General features: G+C 54.8%; 1 protein-coding gene across 5 annotated transcripts in view; it reads right to left on the bottom strand.

The window, feature by feature from the left end:
- The window catches only part of LRP1 (LDL receptor related protein 1), a 117,511-nt gene that overhangs the window by 49,015 nt on the left and 42,748 nt on the right, over positions 1-25,748 (bottom strand). For all 5 annotated transcript variants that reach the window (XM_066567613.1, XM_066567615.1, XM_066567614.1 and 2 more), the window contains exons 7-25: positions 20,717-20,879; positions 18,372-18,594; positions 16,627-16,816; positions 14,625-14,768; positions 14,266-14,502; positions 12,915-13,095; positions 12,582-12,804; positions 11,490-11,679; positions 10,046-10,171; positions 9,815-9,955; positions 9,017-9,142; positions 8,717-8,833; positions 7,599-7,679; positions 4,199-4,366; positions 3,486-3,668; positions 2,683-2,883; positions 2,355-2,600; positions 1,669-1,866; positions 374-578 (exon numbers count right to left, since the gene is read on the bottom strand). In XM_066567613.1, coding sequence (XP_066423710.1) covers positions 374-578; positions 1,669-1,866; positions 2,355-2,600; positions 2,683-2,883; positions 3,486-3,668; positions 4,199-4,366; positions 7,599-7,679; positions 8,717-8,833; positions 9,017-9,142; positions 9,815-9,955; positions 10,046-10,171; positions 11,490-11,679; positions 12,582-12,804; positions 12,915-13,095; positions 14,266-14,502; positions 14,625-14,768; positions 16,627-16,816; positions 18,372-18,594; positions 20,717-20,879 — 3,343 coding nt within the window. The remainder of the gene's footprint in view (positions 1-373; positions 579-1,668; positions 1,867-2,354; positions 2,601-2,682; positions 2,884-3,485; positions 3,669-4,198; positions 4,367-7,598; positions 7,680-8,716; positions 8,834-9,016; positions 9,143-9,814; positions 9,956-10,045; positions 10,172-11,489; positions 11,680-12,581; positions 12,805-12,914; positions 13,096-14,265; positions 14,503-14,624; positions 14,769-16,626; positions 16,817-18,371; positions 18,595-20,716; positions 20,880-25,748) is intronic.

Below are 25,748 nucleotides of genomic sequence, written 5' to 3'. Positions count from 1 at the left end.
AGCACCCAGCTGCAATATCCAGCCAGCCAAAGGTGTCTCTGGGGTGAAACCACCACAGCTGCTGCCTTTGGTCAAGCAGCAAGGGCCAGACGAGCCCAGGCACGTCCCATTTGGCAATATTGGTATTTAATTCCAATATATTGGCACCCAACGTGAGGCAGCTCCATCCTGGGGCTGGATCAGTCAGGATCCTGAGGTGGCACCCTCACTTTTGCTGCAATATCCAGCCAGCCAAAGGTGCCTCTGAGGTGAAACCACCACAGCTCCCACCCTTGGTCAAGCAGCAAGGGCTGGGCAAGCCCAGGCACGTCCCATCCAGCTCTATTGGGATTAATTCCAATATCCTGGTGGGCACTGTCCCCTCCTGGCTCACCCGTAGCGAGGGTCCAGGGCGATGGCGCGGGGGTGCTCGATGTCCCCGGCCAGCAGCGTGGTCCTCATGGTGCCATCCAGCTTGGCCACCTCGATCTGGTCCAGGTTGCTCTCCACCCAGTAGATGTTGCCAGCGATCCAGTCCACGGCCAGTCCCTCAGGGGTGGCCAGGCCGTACTGTATGACCACCTCGAAGCTGGTCAGGGCTGTGGGGCACAAGGTGAGGGCTCAGGGTGGTGCCCCTTCCCCAGCCTGCACAGAACCATCACCCCCATATCCACAACAGCTCCACCCAGCTCAGCTGGGGTTGATTGTGGGGGGATGTATCCTCCCCAAACAGGGCCTGAACCACCTGTACATGGTCCAAACCCCAAAGAGGTCAGTGCACCCTAACCATGGTCAGACCCCAAAGAGCTCAGCACACCCAATCCATGGTCAGACCTCAAAGGGCTCAGCACCCCCTATCTATGGCCAGATACAAAAGAGATCAGCACCTTCTATCCATAATCCTGACCCTAAAGGGCTCAGCATCCATCCATACTCCAGATCCCAAAGAGCTCAGCACCCCCATCCACAGTTCAGACCTCAAAGCCCCCCAAAGGGTTCAGCATCCATTCATGGTCAGATCCTAAAGGGCTCAGCATCCATCCATAGTCTAGATCCCAAAGGGCTCAGTCCCCCATCCATAGCCCAGACCCCAGAGGGCTCAGCATCCCCTATCCATAATTCTGATCCCAAAGGGCTCAGCATCCATCCACGTCCCAGGCCCCAAAGAGATCAGCACTCCCAATCCATAATCCAGACCCTAAAGGGCTCAGCATCCATCCATAGTCCAAACCCCAAAGAGCTCAGCCCCATCCATGTCCCAGACCCCAAAGGATTCAGGTCCCATCCACAGTCCAGACCTCAAAGCCCCTCAAAGGGCTCAGCATCCATCCATAATCCAGATCCCAAAGGGCTCAGCCCCCATCCCTACTCCTGCCACTGGGCTCCTGAGGGAGCAGCACTGCTGGGGAGGGTGTCCTCTCTGTGCCCAGCTGCTGGGCTGCAATTACCAGCAGGGAAGTGCTGGGAATGCTAATTAACTACTGCATAATGAGAGCAGAACAAGATCACTATCAGGGCCAAGGGCTGATATCACTATCAGCTGCTGCATCACCATGCAGGGATCACTATCAGGCCCAAGGGCTGATATCACTATCAGCTGCTGCATCACACCCCACAGAATCACTGACCCCAGGCCTGCACCCCTGCTTTCCTTCCAAGCCCCAGCTCCCCCAACCCAAGGCTCCTCACCCCCATTCTCCAGCAGCTTTCCCCTGTAGATCTTGTCCTCCACCACATCAGTCCAGTACAGGGAGCTCTGGTTGAGGTGGAAGTCCAGGGCGATGGTGTTGCGCAGCCCGGGCACCAGCACGCTGTAATCCCCTCGGTGCAGGTCGATGCGCCGGATCTCGTGGCGGTTGGAGAAGATGATGAATGGCTTAAAAGGGTCTGGGGGAAGCAGGGAAGGGTCAGCAACAAGGCAGGGGACAGTGCACTCAGCCCCTGCCAGCACAAATCCCACCATCACCCAGCCACGTCCATCAGCACAACCCCCAGCTCCACGAGAGGACAAACTGCCCCTGAGGCAGCTGGGGGGCTGCTTCCAGTCCCTGGTGCCCCCCAAAACACACCCAGGGTTTTGGAAACCTTGCAAAGGATGCCAAGGTCTGGAACAATCCCTGCCAGGTTATTCCCCCAGCTCTCCCTGCCCCCAAGGGAAATATGGGGCTGGGAGCTGCAGGTCTGGAACAATCCCAGGTTATTCCCCCAGCTCTCCCTGCCCCCAAGGGAAATATGGGGCTGGGGGCTGCAGGTCTGAAACAATCCCAGGTTATTCCCCCAGCTCTCCCTGCCCCCAAGGGAAATATGGGGCTGGGGGCTGCAGGATGGGCTCAGCTTTGGCTCCCCTTGGGGCTCTGCCCTTCAGCAGAACTTGCCCAGGCTGCGGCAGCTCTCTCCATCAGGCTCCAGCATCCACCCCTCGTAGCAGGAGCACTTGACATTGTACTTGTCCTGCTCGCACTTCTGGCTGCACTTGAGGTGCTTGGCACAGTAGCTCTGGATCTGGCAGGTCTTGTTGTCAGCACCCAGCTCCATGCCCAGGGGACAGGAGCACACGATTCCCTCTCCGGGCGCCACCGTGCAGTTGTGGCTGCAGCCTCCGTTGTTGAGGGAGCACTGGTCTGTGGGGACAGGACACGGCTGTCACCTCCCGGTGCCACTCTTGGGTCGCCCCGCGTCCCCCGCGCCTGGCCCCGTGCTCACCGCAGAGCTCGCCCTCGTCGGAGCCGTCGCCGCAGTCGTCGGAGCCGTCGCAGAGCTTCTCGGGGGGCAGGCAGATGGAGGTGTTGTTGGCACAGGTGTGAGAGGGGGGTTTGCACACCAGGGACTCGCAGTTCTCCTCGTCGGAGTTGTCCTCGCAGTCGCTGTCCCCGTCACAGACCCAGGCCTTGCTGATGCACCGCGCTGAAAGGGAGAGGGTGGGAAGGGAGCAGAGCAGAACCAGTTATTCCAGGCATTTCCAGGTGTTATCCCACACATGGGGGACATGGGGGTGTGTTTGAGCAGCTCAGGGCTCCCCAAAAGTTGGATGGGACAGGTCAGGGAGGGCCTGGAGGCTCAGAAGGTCAGCTCTAGAACTGGTGTCTCCAGGCATTTCCAGATGTTATCCCACACATGAGGGACATGGGGGGTGTTTGAGTAGCTCAGAGCTCCCCAAAAGGTCAGGGAGGGCCTGGGGATCAGAAGGTCAGCTCTAGAACTGGTGTCTCCAGGCATTTCCAGGTGTTATCCCACACATGGGGGACATGGGAGGTGTTTGAGTAGCTCAGGGCTCCCCAAAAGGTCAGGGAGGGCCTGGAGGCTCAGAAGGTCAGCCTCAGAACTGGTGTCCCTCCACCCTCATCCCCAACCCACCAAAGTGTGTCCCATTCCTCAGAGAAGAGCAGAAGGGATCTGAGGATGCCACCATCCATCAGGATCACGATGGATTCACAGGTCGGCTGTTTGTGTTTCCCCATCATCCCAGCACCCCCCAGGGAGGATCCCCTCGCCCCCCCAGCTCTCACCTGAATCCTTGCAGCCGAATTTGACGTTGGGGTCGCAGACGTGGGTGACCCCCTCGCAGTTCTTCTCGTCGCTGGAGTCCATGCAGTCCGTGTCACCGTCACAGCGCCACCGCATGGGGATGCACAGCCCGTCCAGCCTGCACTGGAACTCGTCCGTGTGGCAGCCCCCAGGTGGGCGTGTGGCTGTGGGGAGGGCACAGCTCACTGCCTGCACCCCGTGGAGCTGGGGGGCTCCAGGACTGCGTGGGGACCAGCAGCAGGACCACTCAGCCAGCAGGGAAACAGCTGGAGGCACCCAGAGACACAGGATGGGGATCTGGGGCTCCAGGACTGGATGGGAACCAGGCACTCAGACAGCAAGGAAACAGCTGGAGGCACCCAGAGATACAGGAGGGGGATCTGGGGCTCCAGGACTGGATGGGGACCAGCAGCAGGACCACTCAGCCAGCAGAGAAACAGCTGGAGGCACCCAGAGACACAGGATGGGGATCTGAGCACTGAGTGTGGCCCTAAAGAGCTGCAGAATTCCCTGCCTAGAAGCAGGAGGGAGATTTGGGAACTGACTGAGTGTGGCCAGAGAAAGCTGCAGAATTCCATGAATTTTGGGCAGGAGGGGGATCTGGGCACTGAGTGTGGCCAGAGAAAGCTGCAGAACTCCCTGCATTTTGGGCAATGGCTGTGGCTGGGGGCGTTTCCCACGTGCTGGGGCTCACCCTGGTTGGTGCAGTTGGCGTGGGTCTCATCGCTGTAGTCACCACAGTCGTTGTCCCCATCACAGGTCCAGTGCACGGGGATGCAGCGCCCGCTGTTGCATTTGAACTGGTTGCTGGAGCAGGAGTGGCTGCAGCCGGCCTCGTCACTGTTGTCCCCACAGTCGTTGTCTGCAGAGGGAAGGGGGGTGGCCAGGGGGGTCAGCAGGAGCCCAGCCAGGACGGGGCTGGCAGGAGGGAGCACAGCAAAGACCCCTTGGAACAACGGGGGACAGCACAGACCACGCCACAGAGGGGACGTGGGGGTGACAGCAGCCCATCGGTGCTGGTGGTGGGACCCCCACCATAGGATGGAGACCCCCGGCCCTCCCACCCCACAGCACCAGCAGCACACAGAGAAAATGAAACACAGAAACTGCATAGATCAGCCATGAACCTGGGGGAGCCTGGGCTCCACTCTGGGGGATGGGAGCTCCTTTGGGGGTGCTGGGACAGCCAATTGGGGGGGTCAGATTGTCTGGAGGAAACCCCCATGCCCGCTGTTTGAGGGGGAGGTTTGGTCTGAGGGTACCTGGACACTGGCAATGCAGCCTCTGCTGCCTGGCACAGGGGGCACGGGCTGGGGACCACCACAGGGATCCACTGTGGATGCCCCACCTGAGACTGGGCGAGGGGATTTGCTTCCTGGTGCCTCAGGATGGGCACGAGGATGATGGCACTGATGGGGATATTGGCATTGATGGGGATATTGGCATTGACAGGGACAGTGGCACTGATGGGGATGATGGCACTGATGGGGATATTGGCACTGATGGGGATATTGGCATTGATGGGAACAGTGGCACTGATGGGGACAGTGGCACTGATGGGGACAATGGCACTGATGGGGACAGTGGCACTGATGGGGATGATGGCACTGATGGGGACAATGGCAGTGACGGGGATGATGGCACTGATGGGGATATTGGCACTGATGGGGACAATGGCACTGATGGGGATGATGGCACTGATGGGGACAATGGCAGTGACGGGGATGATGGCAGTGACGGGGATGATGGCACTGATTGGGATGATGACACTGATGAGGATGATGGCACTGATTGGGATGATGACACTTATGGGGACAATGGCACTGATAGGGATGGTGGCACTGATGGGGACAATGGCACTGATGGGGACAATGGCACTGATAGCGATGATGGCACTGATGGGGACAATGGCACTGATGGGGATGGTGGCACTGATGGGGACAATGGCACTGATGGGGATATTGGCATTGACAGGGACAGTGGCACTGATGGGGATGATGGCACTGATGGTGATACTGGCACTGATGGGGACAATGGCACTGATAGGGATGGTGGCACTGATGGGGACAATGGCACTGATGGGGACAATGGCACTGATGGGGATGATGGCACTGATGGGAAGGAGGGGGCATCACCAGAGGCACAGGGGCATTGCCAGAAGCACCAGGGGCATTGCCAGAGGCACAGGGGGAATCACCAGAGGTACCAGCGGCATCACCAGAGGCACCAGGGGCATTTCCAGAGGTACCAGGGACATGACCAGAGGCACCAGGGGCATCACCAGAGGTACCAGGGGCATTGCCAGAGGCACAGGGGGCATTTCCAGAGAGTTCAGGGGGGCATTGCCAGTGTCCAGCAGCACCCCCAGGGCTCACAGCCCCCTGGAGGGGGCAGGTCTGGGGGCTCAGGGGGCTCAGGTGGGGGTTTTGGTGCATGTTGATCTATGCACTAACCGGTAGGCTTTGGACAGTTCTTTTCGTCAGAGCCATCCCCACAATCTTTTTCTGAAACACAGAACCACCAGACAGGAGCGTGGGCACGGTGACAAACACAACACAGCACAGGTGACAAACACAGAGGGTGGCACAGAGACACCGGGACACGGACAGGGACACGGACAGGGACACACAGAGCCTGGGAGGCGAGACCAGAAGCAGCAGAGGGTGCTGGGGGAGCGGGGGGCAGCCAGGGTTGGGGTACCCTGGTGGTGCTGCAGCTCCTGCCCCAGGCAGGCGAGGCTCAGGGCAGCACAAGGGGCTCCATGGCACGGCCTGGCTGCTACAATGGGGGATTCCAGGAGAAGGGACCAGCTACAAAGGAGCCCAAGAAGATTCCAGGGAGAGTCCTGCACCCCCAGTTTGGGGCAGCCAGGGTTGGGGTACCCTGGTGAGGCTCAGAGCAGCACGAGGGGCTCCACACCACGGCCTGGCTGCTACAATGGGGGATTCCAGGAGAAGGGACCATCCCTCAGCTCTAAAGGAGATCAGGAAGACTCCAGGGAGAGTCCTGCACCCCCAGTTTGGGGCAGCCTGGGTTGGGGTACCCTGGTGAGGCTCAGAGCAGCAAGAGGGGCTCCACACCACGGCCTGGCTGCTACAATGGGGGGATTCCAGGAGAAGGGACCATCTCTCAGCTCTAAAGGAGATCAGGAAGACTCCAGGGAGAGTCTGCACCCACAGCTCTGCTCAGCCAGGATTGGGGTACCCTCATGGTGCTGCAGCTCCTGCCCCAGGCACCTGGTGAGGCTCAGAGCAGCACGAGGGGCTCCACATCAAGGCCTGGCTGCCACAATGGGGGATTCCAGGAGAAGGGACCATCTCTCAGCTCTAAAGGAGATCAGGAAACTCCAGGGAGAGTCAGCACCCCCAGCTCTGCTCAGCCAGGCAGCCGTGTCCCGCCCTGCTCTGAAGATTGTAATTATTGCCAACAAGGCAGAGCGGCTCAAAGACTGATATAAACTTGTGGGAAAGGAAATCAACCTTGGGGCAAACCCTCTGTCCCAGGCCTGGCCCTGGAAACATCCAAGGGCAGCTGGGAGCTGGCTGGGAGAGCTCTCCTGCCTTCCCTGAGGCTGCAGGGCCTGGATCAGCCCCAACAGCAGCTCTGGCCATGCCACACTTTGTTCCAGCACCAGGGGAAGGTTTTGGAAACCTTACAAAGGTGCCAAGGTCTGGAACAATCCCTGCCAGGTTATTCCTGCAGCCCCAGCACAGCCAAGGGAAATGTGGGGCTGGGGTCTGCAGGATGGGAGAGCTCTCCTGCCCTCCCTGGGGCTGCAGGGCCTGGCTCAGCCCCAACAGCAGCTCTGGCCATGCCACACTTTGTTCCAGCACCAGGGGAGGCTTTTGGAAACCTTACAAAGGTGCCAAGGTCTGGAACAATCCCTGCCAGGTTATTCCTGCAGCCCCAGCACAGCCAAGGGAAGTATGGGGCTGGGGGCTGCAGGATGGGCTCAGTTTTGGCTCCCCTCGGGGCTCTGCCCTTCAGCACACGCTGAGAACTGGCCCAAATTGCCCAAATGGGGTCCCTGCCAGGCTGCACCCCCTCCTCAGGTCTCGCCATGCCCCGGGGAACAGCCGGGGCCGGGTCCTCACCGTTGTCACAGCGCCAGTTGATGTTGATGCAGCGCCCGTTGTTGCAGGTGAACTGTGTCAGGGGGAAGCAGGTCGGGTAGGCTGCAGGGGAGGGAGAGGCACCATCAGCACAGCCCAACACACACCAGGGGACACCTCCCGTGCACCCCAACCCTCCTCACAGCCCCGGGGAGCACCCCCAGTGCTCCTGTTCCAGATTGCCATGCAGGATGTTTTCTATTTCCACTTGTATCGCAGATTATCTTTTGTCAAGTGGGCAGTTTGCTTTATCTGTCTCTCTGAGTGCTCACAATCACTCCTCCCTCAGGAGGGGACATCTGCTGATAGCAGCTATTGAATGTCACTGCATGGCTGATAAGAACTACAGCATCCCATTGGGAGATGAGAGCCCAGAGGGAGGAGCCAAGCATTCCTACCTGGATATAATCTGAGGTTTCAAACATTCATACCCAGATAGAATCTGAGATTTCAAACATTCCTACCTGGATAGAATCTGAGATTTCAAACATTCCTACTCAGATACAATCTGATATTTCAAACATTCCTACCCAGATAGAATCTGAGATTTCAAACATTCCTACTCAGATACAATCTGAGATTTCAAACATTCCTACCCAGATAGAATCTGAGATTTCAAACATTCCTATCCAGATATAATCCAGAGGTTTTGAGACACCAGCACAGCTTCTCCACTGGATTCCCCAGAGGAACAGCAGCTGCCTCTCCTTCCCCTGGATCTTCAGAGGCAGAATCCATCCTTCTCTACAGATCCCCCTTGCTCCAGCAGAACCACCCCTGACACTGCAGGAGGGCTGAGCCACAATTCCAATGGGACTGACACCAACACCCTGACCCACCGGGTGTCAGGTTGGGTTCTGACTCTGGCAGTGTTGTTCTAGTGCACTGCATTGTTTATTTTATCCTTTTTTTTTTCTTTTCCCTATTAAAGAACTGTTATTTCCTGCTCTCATTTTTTTGCCTGAGAGCCCCTTAATTTCAAATTTATAACAATTCAGAGGGGTGGGGAGGGTTTATATTCTCCATTTCAGGGGAGGCTCCTGCCTTCCTTAGCAGACTCCTGGCTTTCCAAACCAAGACAGCTCCCAGTCCCAGCTCACCACACGAGGCAGACTCGTCGGAGCGGTCCCCACAGTCATCATCAAGGTCACACGTCCAGGAGATGGGGATGCAGCGGCCACTGGCGCAGGAGAACTGGTTGGGGGAGCAGGTGCGGGCTGGCCAGGAGGGACAGATGCAGTGTTAATGGCCCAGTGTACCTTGTTGTGTCAGGGGAAGGTGGGCAACGACCCCCCTGGGCAAAGCCAGGGTGTGGGGGCACATGTGAGACTGCGAAACCTCAGGCTGTGGCTCAGCACGGGCTCTCCTGAGGCTCCCTGAGGGCAAGGCAGGGTCCTCACCTGAGCAGGTGGAGTTGGACTCGTCCTCGTTGTTGCCACAGTCGTTGTCCCCATCGCAGAGCCAGCGGTTGGGGATGCAGCGGTTGTTCTTGCACTTGAAGCGGTCTGAGGGGCAGGTGTGCTGGTCTGTGGGGGGAAACACACTGAAAACCATCCTCATCCCATCCCGTCCCTCCAACAAAGAGAAAAACTGGGGCAGAAAAGGGCTGGAGGCTCAAACTTGGCATCAGAATCTCAACCAACTCTCCTGTGCTGCCCCAAAAGAGGGCATGGGTGGCACAGGGACAGGGACAGGGACAGGGACAGGGACAGGGACAGGAGCAGGGGCAGTGCTGCCCCAAAGGAGGGCATGGATGGCACAGGGACAGGGACAGGGACAGGGACAGAGACAGGGTCACCACTGCCCCAAAAGAGGGCATGGATGGCACAGGGACAGGGTCACCACTGCCCCAAAGGAGGGCATGGATGGCACAGGGACAGAGTCAGTGCTGCCCCAAAAGAGGGCATGGATGGCACAGGGACAGGGTCACCACTGCCCCAAAAGAGGGCATGGATGGCACAGGGACAGCACTGCCCCAAAAGAGGGCATGGATGGCACAGGGACAGGGACAGGGACAGGGACAGGGACAGAGTCAGTGCTGCCCCAAAGGAGGGCATGGATGGCACAGGGACAGGGTCAGTGCTGCCCCAAAGGAGTTGAAGAGGGGACAGAAGAGTCCTGGCTACTCAACCCTGCCCCAACCACTTCCTCCACATCTGGAGGAGCCCAAATCCCACTGCCCAGGAGGGATCACGCACGGCAGAGCTCGGGGGCCTCATCACTGTTGTCCAGGCAGTCGTTGTCCCCGTCGCATTTCCAGCGCTCCTGGATGCAGCGGTTGTTCTTGCAGGCGAACTCCCCGGGCTGGCACTGCGGCGGGGGGATGTAGGATGGGTTGGCTGCCAACAGGAAAAGCACAGGCAGGATTTGAACCAAGTGATCAAGTGCAGCATCCCATGGGGAGAGCCCCCAAAAGGGTCCCAGCCTACCCTCGCAGGTGACAGAGTCTGAGCCCAGGATCTGGTCCTCGGCACAGGCGCACTGACGGCCACGAGGGGTGGCCAGGCACAGGCTGCTGCAGCCCCCGTTGTTGACACGGCATTTGTTGGAGCCCACTGTGGAGGGAAAGGGTGAGGAGGTGGCATTTCAGTGCCCAGGGACACCTGCAGGCCCACTGGGGTGCTGGGAGCCCCCAGCCCCTGGGGGCAGTCACAGCTGGAAGGCAGCTGGAAACACCAGGTGAGGCCATGGGGACACAGAGCCTGATGGAATTAGGGTGAGAAAAAAGAGGGAGGGCTGGAAGGGCAGGGCATGAAGAACAGGAAAGGAAAACAAGGAGCATGGGGATGGCTAAAAGGCAACAAAAAGAGGTGGGGGAATGCCAAGGTTACATTTAAAGGGAGGTGGAAATCAAAAGTAGATAACATTTTACTAACCAATAAGTGACCCTAAGGGATGGATATTGGGGGAATGGACATTTAGGATCTCTAAGGGGTAATAACTGGGGGGTTGACCCCTGGCCTCTGGCTAATCACTCGATGTCCTGGACTGAAGCTTCCTAGAGGGAGGGGATGGGATGCAGAGTGATTGACAGAGAGCAAGCATAGCAGGCTCTGAGCTTGCAAGGGCCCCATGGAGGACCGAGGCTTGAAGATAGGAATTGCCAAGCCATGATGAAATAGCAAAAGAAGCTCCTGCCTTCCACCTTTCGGACCCCAGCTTATCTCTGTAACCCCACAGGTCACTTTCCCTTAACCCCTACAATTGGACAAGTTTGGATCCCCTTATTCCCTATAAAAAGGGGCTGGTTTAGCCCATTCAGGTTAGAAGAGCCATTGCTGGAACCCTTCACAGACCCCTCAATAAAACCATCGCTGTGGAACCCCAGGACGTTTTTCTCCTCCTCTCTTGCAGCATCTGCTTCCCCACCAGCCTGCCAGGCACCTTAGCAAGCAAAGAGCTGGAATCCTAAGAGAGCTGATAATCACTAAAGAGCTGATATCCACCAAGCTTGCTAAGGTAGCCATTGGCTAAGAACGCAGGAAATATAGAAGAAGGTTCATTGAAAATGTATTGATGGCAAGTGATTTGGACAAGGGGGGAATATATGGTTGGGTTGTTTAACAAAAAAAAAAAAAAGTCAAGATAAAATAAAAAATGGATGCGTAAAATGGAATTTAAACGCTAGTTGCTAGTAAATGAAAAAATAATGAATGTGTCTGGCAAGCATTACACTATCTGTTGTCTAGAGACACTCTTGGGGATTTGGGGATGATCTCATCAAAGGGATCACACAGGTAAAGCGAGGGCGGCTACAAACTGGGATAATTGGGAAAAACACGGGGACGCAAAACCAAAACCATCACAAAGCATAAAACCAGACTACAACAGGGGGAAGCTCAGCCTCTTGCCCAGCCCCTCCAAACCTCTGACCTTGCTGCTGCTGGGCGTCGTACATGCGGATCTCGAAGATGGGCGGGCGCTCGTTGCGCAGCAGGCTGACGGCCTTGGAGGCCTGCTCCAGCCGGTAGATGCTGCCGCTGCGGTACTCGGTCCAGAACAGAAAATTGCTGTAGTGGCACAGCCCGAAGGCGTGGTTCAGCTCCGGGCCTTCGTACACGATCTGTGCGCGTGGGGAGGAGGAGGAGAGGGGATGTTAGATGGGATGGGTGATCAGGGACAGGGACGGGGTCAGCGACAGGGATGGGGACAGGGACAGGGATAGGGTGATGGGACTGGGACAGGGACAGGGACGGGGATAGGGATAGGGATAGGGATAGGGATAGGGATAGGGATAGGGATAGGGACAGGGATGGGGACAGGGATAGGGACAGGGACAGGGTCAGGGACAGGGACAGGGATAGGGTGATGGGACTGGGACAGGGACAGGGATGGGGATGGGGATAGGGATAGGGATAGGGACAGGGACAGGGATGGGGACAGGGATAGGGACAGGAACAGGGTCAGGGACAGGGATAGGGATGCGGACGGGGATAGGGACAGGGACAGGGTCAGGGACAGGGATGGGGACAGGGACAGGGTGATGGGACAGGGTGATGGAAAGGGAGAGCAGAGAGGCTCTGTCATCTGGGATGGGCACTCAGGGACAGGGACAGGGACAGGGACAGGGACAGGGATAGGGTCAAGGTGATCAGGGACAGGGACAGGGATAGGGATAGGGATAGGGATAGGGATAGGGATAGGGATAGGGATAGGGATAGGGATAGGGACAGGGTGATCAGGGACAGGGACAGAGTGATGGAAAGGGAGAGCAGAGCGGCTCTGTCACCTGGGATGGGCACTCAGGGACAGAGACAGGGACAGGGACAGGGATAGGGTGATGGGAGGGGAGGAGAGCAGAGAGGCTCCGTTAGCTGGGATGGGCACTCAGGGACAGGGACAGGGACAGGAACAGGGACAGGAACAGGGACAGGGACAGGGACAGGGTGATGGAAGAGGAGAGCAGAGAGGTCAGAGCTCAGCTCCCCAGTGCTGTGGGTGATCAGTGTCCCAGACCCCACTCACCTTCCTCTCGGTGCCATTGAGATAAACCATCTCGATGCGGTCATAGAAAGCATCCACCCAGTAGAGGATCTTGGCTGGGATGTCCAGGCTCAGCCCGTTGGGCCACAGGACAGTCTTGGAGGTGATGAAGATGTTTCGGTTGGATCCATCCATCCAAGCCCTCTCAATCTTGCCCCTCTTGCTGTCCTTGGGATCCTCCTCCCAGTCTGTCCAGTACATCCACCTGCCATGGACACCAAGCTGAGCCCTGGCCTGGCCACCACAGCTTGTGACAAGACCCAACCACATCCCTGTGGCCCCACCAGAGAGCCCAGCCCACCCAGGCACCCTCACCCATTCAGGGGGTCCACCACGATGGCACGGGGGTGCGTCATCTTCCCCTCAATCAGAGTCTTCCTCGTCTGGGCAGCCTTTTCCAGCCGTGCCACGCTGATGGTCTTCTTGGGGCCATCATCTGTCCAGTACAGGTTGTTCCCCATCCAGTCCACAGCGATCCCCTCCACATTGTGGATGCCTGTGGGGGAAAATTGGAGTGGGTTTGTCACCAGCCAGGAGGTGAAAAGTGGAAGCAACAGCCCCAAAGGTGCCCAATCCTGACCCAAACTGAGGGGAATGATGGACAGCCATGGGAAAGTCTGCTAGAGCTGCTCTTTGAACAGAGAAAATTTTATGAAATGCTAAATTTACTGAAAATTTGGACCATAGACATGTCAAGTGGGATCACCCTGAGCTAACAGTTGTTTGAATATTCTGGGCATTAAGCTCCTTGTATCTCAGGCAGATGATTATTATTATGATAATATCATATAATATATATAATCATATTATCATATAATATTATCATTATTATGATAATATTATTATATTATATATATATATATTCTATATGATATTATGATATTATTATACAATTATTGTCATTATTATTGTTATTAAATTATTATATTATTATGACAATATTATAATACGATTATATATATTTATATATATTCTATATGATATATATTCTATATGATGATATTATATTATTATTACTACTATTAGTATTACTATTATTATTATTACTAATAAATTATTATTATTATATAAAAATATATAATTTATATATATTACTATTTTTATTTCTATATATTATTTATAATTACTATAAATTATTATAATTTATATTATATATACATTTATATATATGAATTACTATTACTATTATTATTTTTACTATTAAATTATTATTATATATAAATATAGATATAAATTTATAGATATAAATTACTATAATTTTTATTCTATTTTAATTTAATTTTAATCACTATAAATTATTATTATTTATATTATACATAAATTTATATAAATAGATTACTATTATTATTACTATTAAATTATTATTATATATAAATATATATAAATTACTATAATGTATTTATTTTATTTTATTTTATTTCTATCTTAATTACTATATATTATTTATAATTACTATAAACTATTTTAATTCATATTAGATATATCAATTTATATATATAAATTAATGGTATTATTATTATTATTATTATTATTATTATTATTATTATTACTATTACTATTACTATTACTATTACTATTACTATTACTATTACTATTACTATTAAATTATTATGATGGTAATAATTTTATTATCCTTCCTGCAAGGCCAGGCCCCTTGGCCACTCACCATCCTTCAGGATGGTCTCCCTGTCCGTGCCATCGATCTTCTGGCGCCCTATGAGGTAGCTGGTGGTGTCAGCAAAGTAGATGTAGCCAGTCTCAGCGTGGAAGTCCAGCGCCCGGGGGTTCATGAGGTTCTCGATGGGGATCATGTGCTCATCTGGCACCTTGGCACCCATGTCCATGCCACGGATGATGCCAGGACGCCCCTTGCCGTACACCAGGAACAGCTCGTGCTCGGGCTCTGTGGAGAGACAGGGACACAGGGGGTGGCACTGGGGCTGTTGTGGGGTCACAGCAGGGAACGCAGAGCCCGTGTCCCCAGCCCCTCACCCCAAAGGTTCCCCCAGGAAAGCCAGCACTCACTTTTGCAGGATTTCCCGTCGCTGCCCAGGCTGAACCCGGAGCGGCAGCGGCAGGTCCGGCTCTTGTGGCTGTTCCCGAGCAGGCAGATGTCAGAGCAGCCTCCTGGCTTCCCAAACTGATCTGGCTCGCAGGCATGGCTCCTCACTGCAACACAGAGAGGGGCTGAAGCTGCTGGGGACCCTGGGGACACAGGCAGCACGAGGGGTATCGCTGGCCGGGGGCTGTGTACAAATCACCAACGGGACAGGACTGCTGGGAACCTGCCTTGAGCTGTTTTATTTTTCAGCATCAGTCTCATTCCATGGTTATGACAATGGGAAGATGCCAGCAGCTCACATCTCAGGCAGCAAACCAAGAACTTAATGTTAAAACTTGCTTTAAAAGCTTCTTGACCAATCCCACAAAGCAAAAGCACATTGACAGTAGCTCTATCCAATCACCATAAGCACTGTTGTTAAAACAGTAATAAGCACCTTTGGTTAAAACAATGCTTGCTTATTTTGAATACAATACCTGCTTGTAAGCCCTAAAACACAACGCACAGAGCTCCATTATTAAGCTTCAACCTCCCTAATATCTTGCTAGATAAACTTTTCTGTAGCTTAGGGAGTTATTCTAAACAAGCATTGATACACAGACCATTGTTCTATTTGTCTTTGCTTTTCTACTTTTTAAATAATTTTTCTGCTGACCTATCTCATAACTGCTGCTTAGCTCTAATCACAGTTCCACTGCCTCTGAAGCCTGCCTTTTGCAGCTTTCCCAAAACCCTCTGATTTTGTAGATTCTCACAGTGGGGGACAGGGAGCACAAGGGGGACAGGGCTGCAACCACAGGGACATGGGGATGCTCTCATGGGTCCTCCCTGGGCTGCAGGGAAACTCGTTCCTCCCAGGAGCTCCCAGCCAGTCAGGAAAAGGCTGAGCTCAGCACAGAGATGGGAAAGAACTTCCCCATGGGAAGGATCCCTGAGGAGAAGCCAGCAGGTCCCAGCACACCACCACAGCCACGTGGACACGCTGCCCAATCCTGCTGCACCAGTGGGACAAGCCCTGGGAGTGGGGACAGCCAGAGAGCCCCTTAATCACGCTCCTTTCCCTGCTCAGAAACCTCCTGATTCATTTTATAGTCTGGAAAATGCCGAGTAGGCTGCAGACACTAAGAGGATTTATAAGGAGTAAATTGATTAACTGCAGGAAGGTGCTGGGGAGGGGGGGGAGCAGGCAGGGATGGATGGATGCAGGGAGGGGTTGGTGAAGCACTGGAGCCTTTCAGCTCCTTGGAATTCCCTCAGTGCTTGGGAGCACCAGGGTGAACGTGCTGGCAGTGGGGACAGAGAGGAAGAGGGAGCATCAATATTTTAAGATGCCACATTTGCTCCCACCACTTCTGTACTCTCCATGATCCATCAACCACGTGGAGCAGCTCTCACAGGAGTTAGCAGGAAAAGGGGGCACCCCAGGATGTCCTGGGGAGCAGGAATCCCAAAATCCCTGAGGTCAGAAAAGACCTCCAAGATCACTGAGTCCAGCCTGTGACCAATCCCCACCTTATCAACCCGACCAGAGCACCGAGTGCCACATCCACTCAGTCCTTGCACACCACCAGAGACGGTGGTGAGGGAGCATCAATATTTTAAGACGCCACATTTGCATTTTAAGATCCCACATCTCTGTAATCTCCATGATCCATCAACCACGTGGAGCAGCTCTCACGGGAAGAGACACGGTGCTAGCAGGAAAAGGGGCACCCCAGAATGTTCTGGGGAGCAGGAATCCCAAAACCCCTGAGGTCAGAAAACACCTCCAAGATCACTGAGTCCAACCTGTGACCAATGCCCACCTCATCAACCCAACCACATCCACCCAACCCTTGCACAGCCCCAGACACGGGAACTCCCAATCCCTGACCACCCTTCCCACGAACAAAACCCCTCCTAAAACCCCACCCAAACCCCTGGCAGAGGAACCAGGGAGCTGTTGCTCCAAAGTGAGGGTCCCACCTGTGGGCTGGCGCCGCTGGTGGTAGATGTGCAGTGCTCCACCCTTGTCCACCCGCGTCACCACCTGGTACTCGGTGCTGTTGAAGCGGTTGACGCGGATGACGCTGGTTTTCTGCTGGGCGTTGGCGTTGTCCGAGTTGGTGGCGTACAGGTAGTTCTCAAAGACAGTCAGGCCGTACAGGTGTTCGATCTGGAAGGCACCAGGTGAGTGCATGAGGGATTTAGGAGCTGTGACGGACACGAGGGATTTAGGAGTTGTGAGAGCCACAAGGCATTGAGGAGTTGGTGGCATACAGGTAGTGAGAGCCCAAGGGATTTAAGAGTTGTGAGAGCCATCAGGGATTCAGGAGCTGTGAGAGGCACAAAGGGGTTGAGGAGTTGTGAGAGCCACAAGGGATTTAGGAGTTGTGAGAACCATAAAGGACTTAGGAACTGTGAGATCCACAAGTGATTCAGGAGTTGTGAGAGCCACAGGGAATTTAGGAGTTGTGAGAGCCATCAGGGAGAGTTGTGAGAGCCACAAGGGATTTAAGAGTTGTGAGAGCCACAGGGGATTGAGGAGTTGTGAGAGCCACAAATGATTCAGGAGTTTGGTGGTGTACAGGTTGTGAGAGCCACAAGTGATTCAGGAGTTGTGAGAGCCACAGGGAATTTAGGAGTTGTGAGAGCCACAAGTGATTCAGGAGTTGTGAGAGCCACAAAGGATTTAGGAGTTGTGAGAGCCACAAGGAACTGAGGAGTTGTGAGAGCCACAAATGATTCAGGAGTTTGGTGGTGTACAGGTAGTGAAAGCCACAAGGGATTCAGGATTTGTGAGGGACACAAGGGATTTAAGAGTTGTGAGAGCCACAAGGGATTTAGGAGTTGGTGGTGTACAGCTAGTTCTCAAAGACAGTCAGCCCATACAGGTCTTCGATTTGGAAGTTATCAGGTGAGAGCCACAAGGGATTGAGGAGTTGATGGAGTACAGGTAGTGAGAGCCACAAGGGATTCAGGAATTGTGAGAGCCACCAGGGATTCAGGAGTTGTGAGAGCCACCAGGGATTTAGGAGTTGTGAGAGCCACAAGAGATTCAGGAGTTGTGAGAGCCAGGCTCCAGGACACACAAAACCCCCAATCCCACCTGATGGCTCTTGTCCATCACTGGCCATCAGTGGTGGTCATCACTGGCCATCAGTGATGTCCATCCCACCCAATAGCTCTTGTCCATCACTGGCCATCAGTGACGTCCATCCCACCCAATAGCTCTTGTCCATCATTGACCATCAATGATGACCATCCCACCTGATGGCTCTTGTCCATCACTGGCCATCAGTGGTGGTCATCACTGGCCATCAGTGATGTCCATCCCACCTGAGGGCTCCTGTCTATCACTGACCATCAGTGATGTCCATCCCACCTCATGGCTCTTGTCCATCACTGGCCATCAGTGATGACCATCCCACCTCATGGCTCTTGTCCATCACTGGCCATCAGTGATGTCCATCCCACCTGAGGGCTCCTGTCCATCACTGGCCATCAGTGATGACCATCCCACCTGAGGGCTCCTGTCCATCACTGGCCATCAGTGATGACCATCCCACCTCATGGCTCCTGTCCATCACCTGCCCTCACTGTGCTCTTGCCCATCAAGACCATCCTTGGCAGGACCATGCTCAGGGCTCAGCTCTTTGCTGGACCTTTAAAGTCCCAACTGCAGACCAGCAGCACTCAAGCGTGGCTCCCTCTCCCCCAAACCCACTCACCAGGATGCCCTGGATGATGGTGTGCCTGTTCTTGCCCTCATAATCCACCACCTCGATGTAGTCCAGGTAGGCATCGGCCCAGTAGACCAGGCGGTTCACCAGGTCCAGGGTGATGCCGTGTGGGAAGACGATCTTGCTGTCCACCAGCTTGGTGCGGTTCTGCCCGTCCATGTCGCAGCGCTCCACCTTGGGGATCTGCCCGTAGTCGGTGAAGAACACCTTGCTGTGAGAGAAGAGCGGGGAGGGAGCTCAGAGCCAGGGGGAGCTTTGGGAGAGGCAGAATTTGGATGTGTGGATGCCTCTTGGGGTCTCTGCTGGTCAGAGAGACTTTGAGGTGCTTCAGAAAGTCTCTTTTCTCAGCCTGGCAGTTGAACAACCTTGTTCTCAAGCTTGTTTATTGTTTCTTAACTATAAAATTCTTTCTCTGAGCTCTGTCCAGCAGGTTGGGTTGAGGCACACTAAAAACTACATTACATTTTTTACAATCACTTCCCAACACCTATCACCTGTGTTAGACAGTTTGTCTCTACTCTAAACCAATCCCAAAGTGCCACCATCACAGCAGAAGATCTGTTTGGGATCTCTGCTGGTCAGAGTGACCCCAAGATGCATTAGAAACTCTCTTTTCTTAGTTGAAGAAGGAGTCAGAACTCTTCTATTCTTGTTCTCAAGCTTGTTTATTGTTTCTTAACTATAAAATTCTTTCTCTGACCTGCTGAGATCTGTCCAGCAGGTTGGGTTGAGGCACACTGGTGTTATCCTTTTATACTAAAAACTACGTGTACAATATTCACCATAACTTCCCAATACCTATCACCTGTGTTAGACAGTTTGTCTCCACTCTAAACCAATCCCAAAGTGCCACCATCACAGCAGGAGATGGAGGCCAAGAAGAAGAAGGAGAAGAAGGACAGGACATGCCCACATTCCTCCATCTTGCCCCCTGAACCTCCATTCCAAAAATGCCAAAATTCTACATTTTCACCCAGTGATTAATTCACTCTCATTCTACTCAAACTCTTGTGGTTTGTAACTCCTCACACAAAGCTGGGAATTGTTTCCAGCCCTTGGGGTGGTGTTAGTTTTTTTATACTAAAATCTACAAAATATTTACAATAATTTTCCAATACCTGTCACCTATGTTAGACACTGAGCTTCCACTCTAAACCAATCCAAAAGTGCCACCATCACAGCAGAAAATGGAGGCCAAGAAGAAGAAGAAGGAGAAAGACTGGACACACTTAGATTCCTCCATCTTGCCTCCTGAACCCCCATTCTAAAAACCCCAAAAAATCGATTTTTCACCCCATGACAAACTAACTATCATTCTACTTAAACTTTCTTGACTTGCAATCCTTCATATAAAGGTTGGTAATTATTTTTTCCAAGGGCTAAATCAAAGGCACAGGAGTCTTGTGCTCTGTGCCAAGGTCCCTGAGCCCCCTGGGCAGGGTCTCGAGCCCTCCAGGGCAGCCAGAGGAATTTCCTGGGTTCTGACAGATGCCCACGGGGTCTGGCACAGAATTCCTGGGAGCTTCAGGATGTGTTGGTGTCACTGGAAGAGCTCCACAGGCACCTGTGGTGGCAACTCCCAACACAGCAGAGCCAGAGATCATCACTGCCACCACAGAGCCCAAGGGACTTAACCCAGTCACCTCCGGGGCTTGTCTGCACCAGCCCTGGAGCTCTCTCCAGGATTCTCTGTGAAATTTGTTTATATGAAATACTCCTGATTTTCTGCTCAACAACACCAGCGTTTTCCATCCGAGCCAGAAGGGAAGTGCCCATCAGCTGGCAAGGAGGGGAATTTTCCTCTTTAGTGGTTTTTCTGCCACAGCAGCTCCCAGGGGCTGGCAGCTGCCAGGGGTGCCCTGAGCTGCCCCCATGATTCAGCATCCTGGCATCCTCATCCTCAGGGCTGTGCAGGAGGCAGTGGCTGGACAGGCAGACACAAAGGAGCTGCTCTGGGTGTGCATGGAGTCACTCCAGCTCCCAAAAACCACTCCAGGTCCCAAAATCTGAGGCAAAGCTGTGACCACGTCTTGGACAGACACACAGACATGAAGGAGCTGCTCTGGCTGTGCATGGAGCCACTCCAGCTCCCCAAGACCATTCCAGCTCCCAAAAGCCACCCCAGCTCCCAAAAACCACTCACTCCAGGTCCCAAAATCTGGAGCAAAGCTGTGCCCAGGCTGTGTGGCACCAGCTGGACGCAGCAGCTCGTCTTGAGCTGGGCCTGGTGGGTGGGAAATGTCCCTGCAGGGAGGGCTCACAGAGGTACAGGAACCCCCCCACCCCAGAGGGTCCCCAGGTGTCCCCAAGGGTGGTGAACTCCCAGGACTCACCCCATGGCTGGGTCCAGTGCGATTCCCTTGGGGTTGTAGAGCTCCAGGTCCAGCAGTGTGACACAGGTGTCCCCGTTCTTGTTGCACACGAAGATCCTGTCATCGATGTCATCCACGAAGTAGAAGTTGCCCGTGAGCCAGTCGATGGCCATCTGCTCCACATCTGGGCCAGGACAGGGAGGGAAAGGGGGGTGAGGAACGGAGGGACAGAGCCAGGAGCCCCCCAGGGTCACAAACACCAGCACGGCCAAGGAATGAACCCATGGGAGCCATGAGTGCACTGGGATCTGCACCCCTAGAAAGGATCTGCCCTGGCCATCCTGTGTGGGGCCTCAGGGCACCCACAGGGCAACCACAGGGCACCCATGGCATCCACAGGGCGCCCACAGGGCACCCATGGTACCCACAGCACCCACAGGGCATCCACAGCACCCACAGGGCACCTACAGCACCCACAGGGCAGCCACAGCACCCACAGCACCCATGGCATCCACAGGGTGCCCACAGGGCACCCATGGTACCCACAGCACCCACAGGGCATCCACAGCACCCACAGGGCACCTACAGCACCCACAGGGCAGCCACAGCACCCACAGCACCCATGGCATCCACAGGGTGCCCACAGGGCACCCATGGTACCCACAGGGCGCCCACAGGGCACCCACAGCACCCATGGCACCCATGGCAGCCCATCCTCTGCTGCCCCCAGACAAGCCAGAAACATCACACACAGCCAGGAGAGCATCTGGGGTGAACACCAGGACAGCGTCCCTCAGAAACACTGGGAACTCATCCCTCAGGAATAATGGGAATTTATCCTGAAGAAACGCTGAGAATTCATCCCACAAGAATATAGGGAATTTATCCTGTAGGAGTGTTGGGAATTCATCCTGCAGAAACCCTAGGGATTCATCCCACAGGAATATTGGGAATTTTTCCTGCAGCAACACAGGGAATTCAGCCTGCAGGAACACTGGGAATCCATCCTGCAGGAACACTGGGAATCCACCCTACAGAACACTGGGAATTCACCTTGCAGGAATATTGGGAATTCACCCTGCAGGAACCCTAGGAATTCATCCTGTAGCAACACTGGGAAATCATCCTGCAGGAATATTGGGAATTTATCCTGCAGGAACCCTGGGAATTCACCCTGCAGAAACACTGGGAATTTCTCCTGCTGAAATCTCGGGAATTCACCCTGCAGGAACACTGGGAATCCAGCCTGCAGGAATATTGGGAATTCATCCTGCAGGAACACTGGGATTTTTTTTTTCCCTGCAGCAACACAGGGAATAAAAATTTCCCCTGCAGGAATATTGGGAACTCATCCCTCAGGAACCCTGGGGATTAATCCCACAGGAACATTGGGAATTCATCCCTCAGGAACCCCAGTGGGGCAGGGGAAGCTCTGCCAGGTGCCTGCTGCAGAAGGGAGGGGGCAGCAGGGAAGGGGCCCCAACAGCCCCACGGGATGGCACACGTGGCACCCAGGGCAGATCCTGCTGGGCAAGGTGGGAGCAGAGCTAATCCAGAGCTGCAGGGACACCCTGGGGCCTGGAGCAGGTGAGAGGCAGCACCTGGCAGGCAGCATGTGAGTATTTAATTAAACCAGTGCAAGCCAGTGAGTATTTAATTAAACCAGTTAAATCCGATCAGCCCAACGCACCCGAATTCCTGCCTGGCCAGTGCTCAGCTGCTCAGCCCCTCCTGAGCCTGCCAGGACAGAGGCCAGGCTGAGGGGCTGCAGCTCCCAGACATCCCAAGGGTTTTGGAGAGCTCTCCTTTGGATTGGTGCACCCCCGGACCCTGCATCCCCATCACTGCAGCACCACAGTGAGAACGGACAGGGCAGAGCAGGGATGGGGCACAGCAGGGATGGGGCACAGCAGGGATGGGGCACAGCAGGGATGGGGCACAATGAGCTCCCAGCTCCAGGACCCCAAGATCAGGAGGACTCAGAGAGCCCTGGAGGAGCAGGGATGGGGAACAGGGACTCCCCCAGGCCCAGCATCCTGAGGCCAGCAGGATCTGAAGAGCCCTGGAGGAGCAGGGATGGGCACAGCAGGGATGGGGCACAGCAGGGATGGGGCAGAGCAGGGATGGGCACAGCAGGGATGGGGCAGAGCAGGAATGGGGCACAGCAGGGATGGGGCACAGCAGGGATGGGGCTCAGCGGGAATGGGGCACAGCAGGAATGGGGCACAGCAGGGATGGGGCACAGCAGGGATGGGGCTCAGCAGCCCTGGGCAGAAGGACCCAGAGGTCAGAGGGAGCCAGAGAGCCCTGGAGGAGCAAGGATAGGGCACAGGGACCCCCCAGTCCCAGCATCCCAAGGCCAAAAGGATCTGGACATCCCCAGAGGAGCAGGGATGGGGCACAGGGACCCCCAGTCACTGTGAGAACAGACAGGGCACAGCAGGGATGGGGCTCAGCGGGAATGGGGCACGGCAGGGATGGGGCACAGCAGGGATGGGGCACAGCAGGGATGGGGCACAGCAGGGATGGGCACAGCAGGGATGGGGCACAGCAGGGACAGGGCAGAAGGACCCAGGGGTCAGAGGGAGCCAGAGAGCCCTGGAGGAAGGAGCAGGGATGGGGCACAGGGACCCCCCAGTCCCAGCACCCAAGGCCAACAGGATCTGGACAGCTCTGGAGGAGCAGGGATGGGGCACAGGGACCCCTCAGTCCCAGCAGGACCCAGACAGCCCCAGGAGAGCAGGGATGGGGCACAGCAGCCTCCCAGCCCCAGGACCCCGAGGTGAGAGAGACCCAGACAGCCCTAAAGGAGCAAAGATGGGCCAGAGCAGCCCCCCATCCTCAGAGCCCCAAGGTCAGAGAGACCCAGACAGCCCTGGTGGAGCAGGGCCAGACAGCACTGAATTATTAACCGAGAGAGCAGGGAAAACATGAACCAAGCCAGGAGATTTTGCAATGCCCCCACCCCACCCTTGATCCCGGGGCTCTCCATCCACACGGCCGGGCTGGGGTGAGCACACAGAGAGTTTGGGGTGCACGAACCCCAATCCCCGTGGCTGAGCGAGCCAGGCCAGCTCAGCCAGCTCATTCTGTGGCCATGGGGACAGGGATGGGGACAGGGATGGGGACAGGGATGGGGACACTGACCCCTCCCCTCCGGAAGGGCGAGGCTGCAGCGCCCGCAGCCACCACCCGGCGAGAGGCAGCTCGCAAAAACAAGTGGGAACAGCCCGAGCCAAGGAATCGACCTCAAACGAGGAGGAAACAACCTCAGTCAAGCCAAGGAACCAACCCCAAACAGGGCTCCCAATGTGCCAGGGCTGGCACAGGGCTCCTGCTCCAACCAGGACCCCCCAGCTCCTGGGGCAAGGGGGGTTTGGGATGAAAAGCACCTAAAAATGCACATTCTGCCCCTGAGACAGAGTCATGATGTCACCCACAGCCCTCCCCTGCTCCCCAAATCCCCCTGTGACATGGGGGTCACCCTGCAGGAACACTGGGAATGGGGAGGGGGTGGCAGGGCCCTTCTGGGGTGAGAAACACTTGAGCAAAGGGATGTAAAAACAAATGGAAACAGGCAAAAACAAGGAATCAGCCTCAAACGAGGAGGAAACAACCTCAGTCAAGCCAAGGAATCAACCCCAAACAGGGCTCCCAATGTGCTGCCCAACCTGCCAGGGCTGGCACAGGGCTCAAGCTCCAACCAGGACCCCTCAGCTCCTGGGGCAAGGGGGGTTTGGGATGAAAAGCACCTAAAAATGCACACTGGGGTCACATTCTGGCCTTGAGACAGAGTCCTGCTGTCACCCACAGCCCTCCCCTGCTCCCCAAACCCCCCCTGTGACGTGGGGAGGGGGTGGCAGGGCCCTGCTGGGGTGAGAAACACTTGAGCAAGGGGATGTGCAAGAATTCCCCAAAAAAAGCAGGGCTTGGCTGGCGCCTGCGTGGCTGAGTCAGAGTCACAGGACCCAGGGAGAGATCCAAGGCAGGGGCGGATGGGGAGCGTTGGCAGAACGGCTCAGGGGGCCCCCACCATGGCTCAGACCCCCAAATTCTCCTCCCTGAGGGGTCCAACCCATCCCAGACCCCCTTTCCCACCTCTCCTGCCTCTCCCTCCGAGCTGGAGCTGAGTCCAGCCCAACACTCAAAGAGGAAAAAGCCAAAACAAGGCACAGAATTCCAGCCCCACGTTTCCCTCACACCCACCCTGCCCCAGTCCAGGGGAAAAGGGGGTCCTGGTCCAGCTGGGAGTGTCCATTTGAGCCCCAGCTCCGAGCAGGGCAGCACAGGGCAGGGGGGTTTGGGGTGATGCAAGCACTTGCTCCTCTCCCAGGCTTTATTTTTGCAGCTGGAAAGCATTACCCTCCTCAAAGGCTTTTGTTTTCCATCTCTCCCTGCTCACCATCCTCCCCTCTCCTTCGTAGGAATCGCTTTTCATTTCTTTCTTATTGCCACTGTTGTTTTTATCACCATCATCATCATCATCATCATCATCATCATCATCATCATCATCATCATCATTATTATTATTATTATTATTATTATTATTATTATTATTATTATTAGGTCTTTCTTGTAGCCTCAGCTAAACCTGGATTTCCTCTCGAACTTCTGCTCGAAGCTAATTTAGAAAACAGCTATTTTTAACCCCTGCCATTGGCCTGCAGACACTTTAAACCCCTTCCTTCTCAATTTTTGGAGAGGGGGGGAGTCTCCCCCTGTGTCCCCCCCACCCGGGAATGGATGCCCAGGGATGATGCCACGGCCACCCATGGCCATCAAAACACCCTGAGGGGACCAGCAGGGCTGACCCTGTCTCCTGGAGGGGTCCCAGGTGATTTCCACAGAGAATCCCAGGGGCAGAGACCACCTCCCCTCCCTCCCAGAGCCCCTCTCGGGTGCCTCTCACATCCCCCCATCCCAAAAAAAAAATTCCCAGTTTGGAATGAATCCCTCTCCTTGCTCAACCCCAGCGATTGCGACACGCCGAGCTCATTTCCCAAGATTTATTTATTTGAGAGCCTTTGGAAAGGAGCTGGTGGGGGCAGAGAGC

The sequence above is a fragment of the Molothrus aeneus genome, chromosome 30, assembly GCF_037042795.1.
Source record: "Molothrus aeneus isolate 106 chromosome 30, BPBGC_Maene_1.0, whole genome shotgun sequence".
Taxonomy (NCBI): domain Eukaryota; kingdom Metazoa; phylum Chordata; class Aves; order Passeriformes; family Icteridae; genus Molothrus; species Molothrus aeneus.
This window is presented reverse-complemented; position numbering and strand designations above follow the sequence as displayed.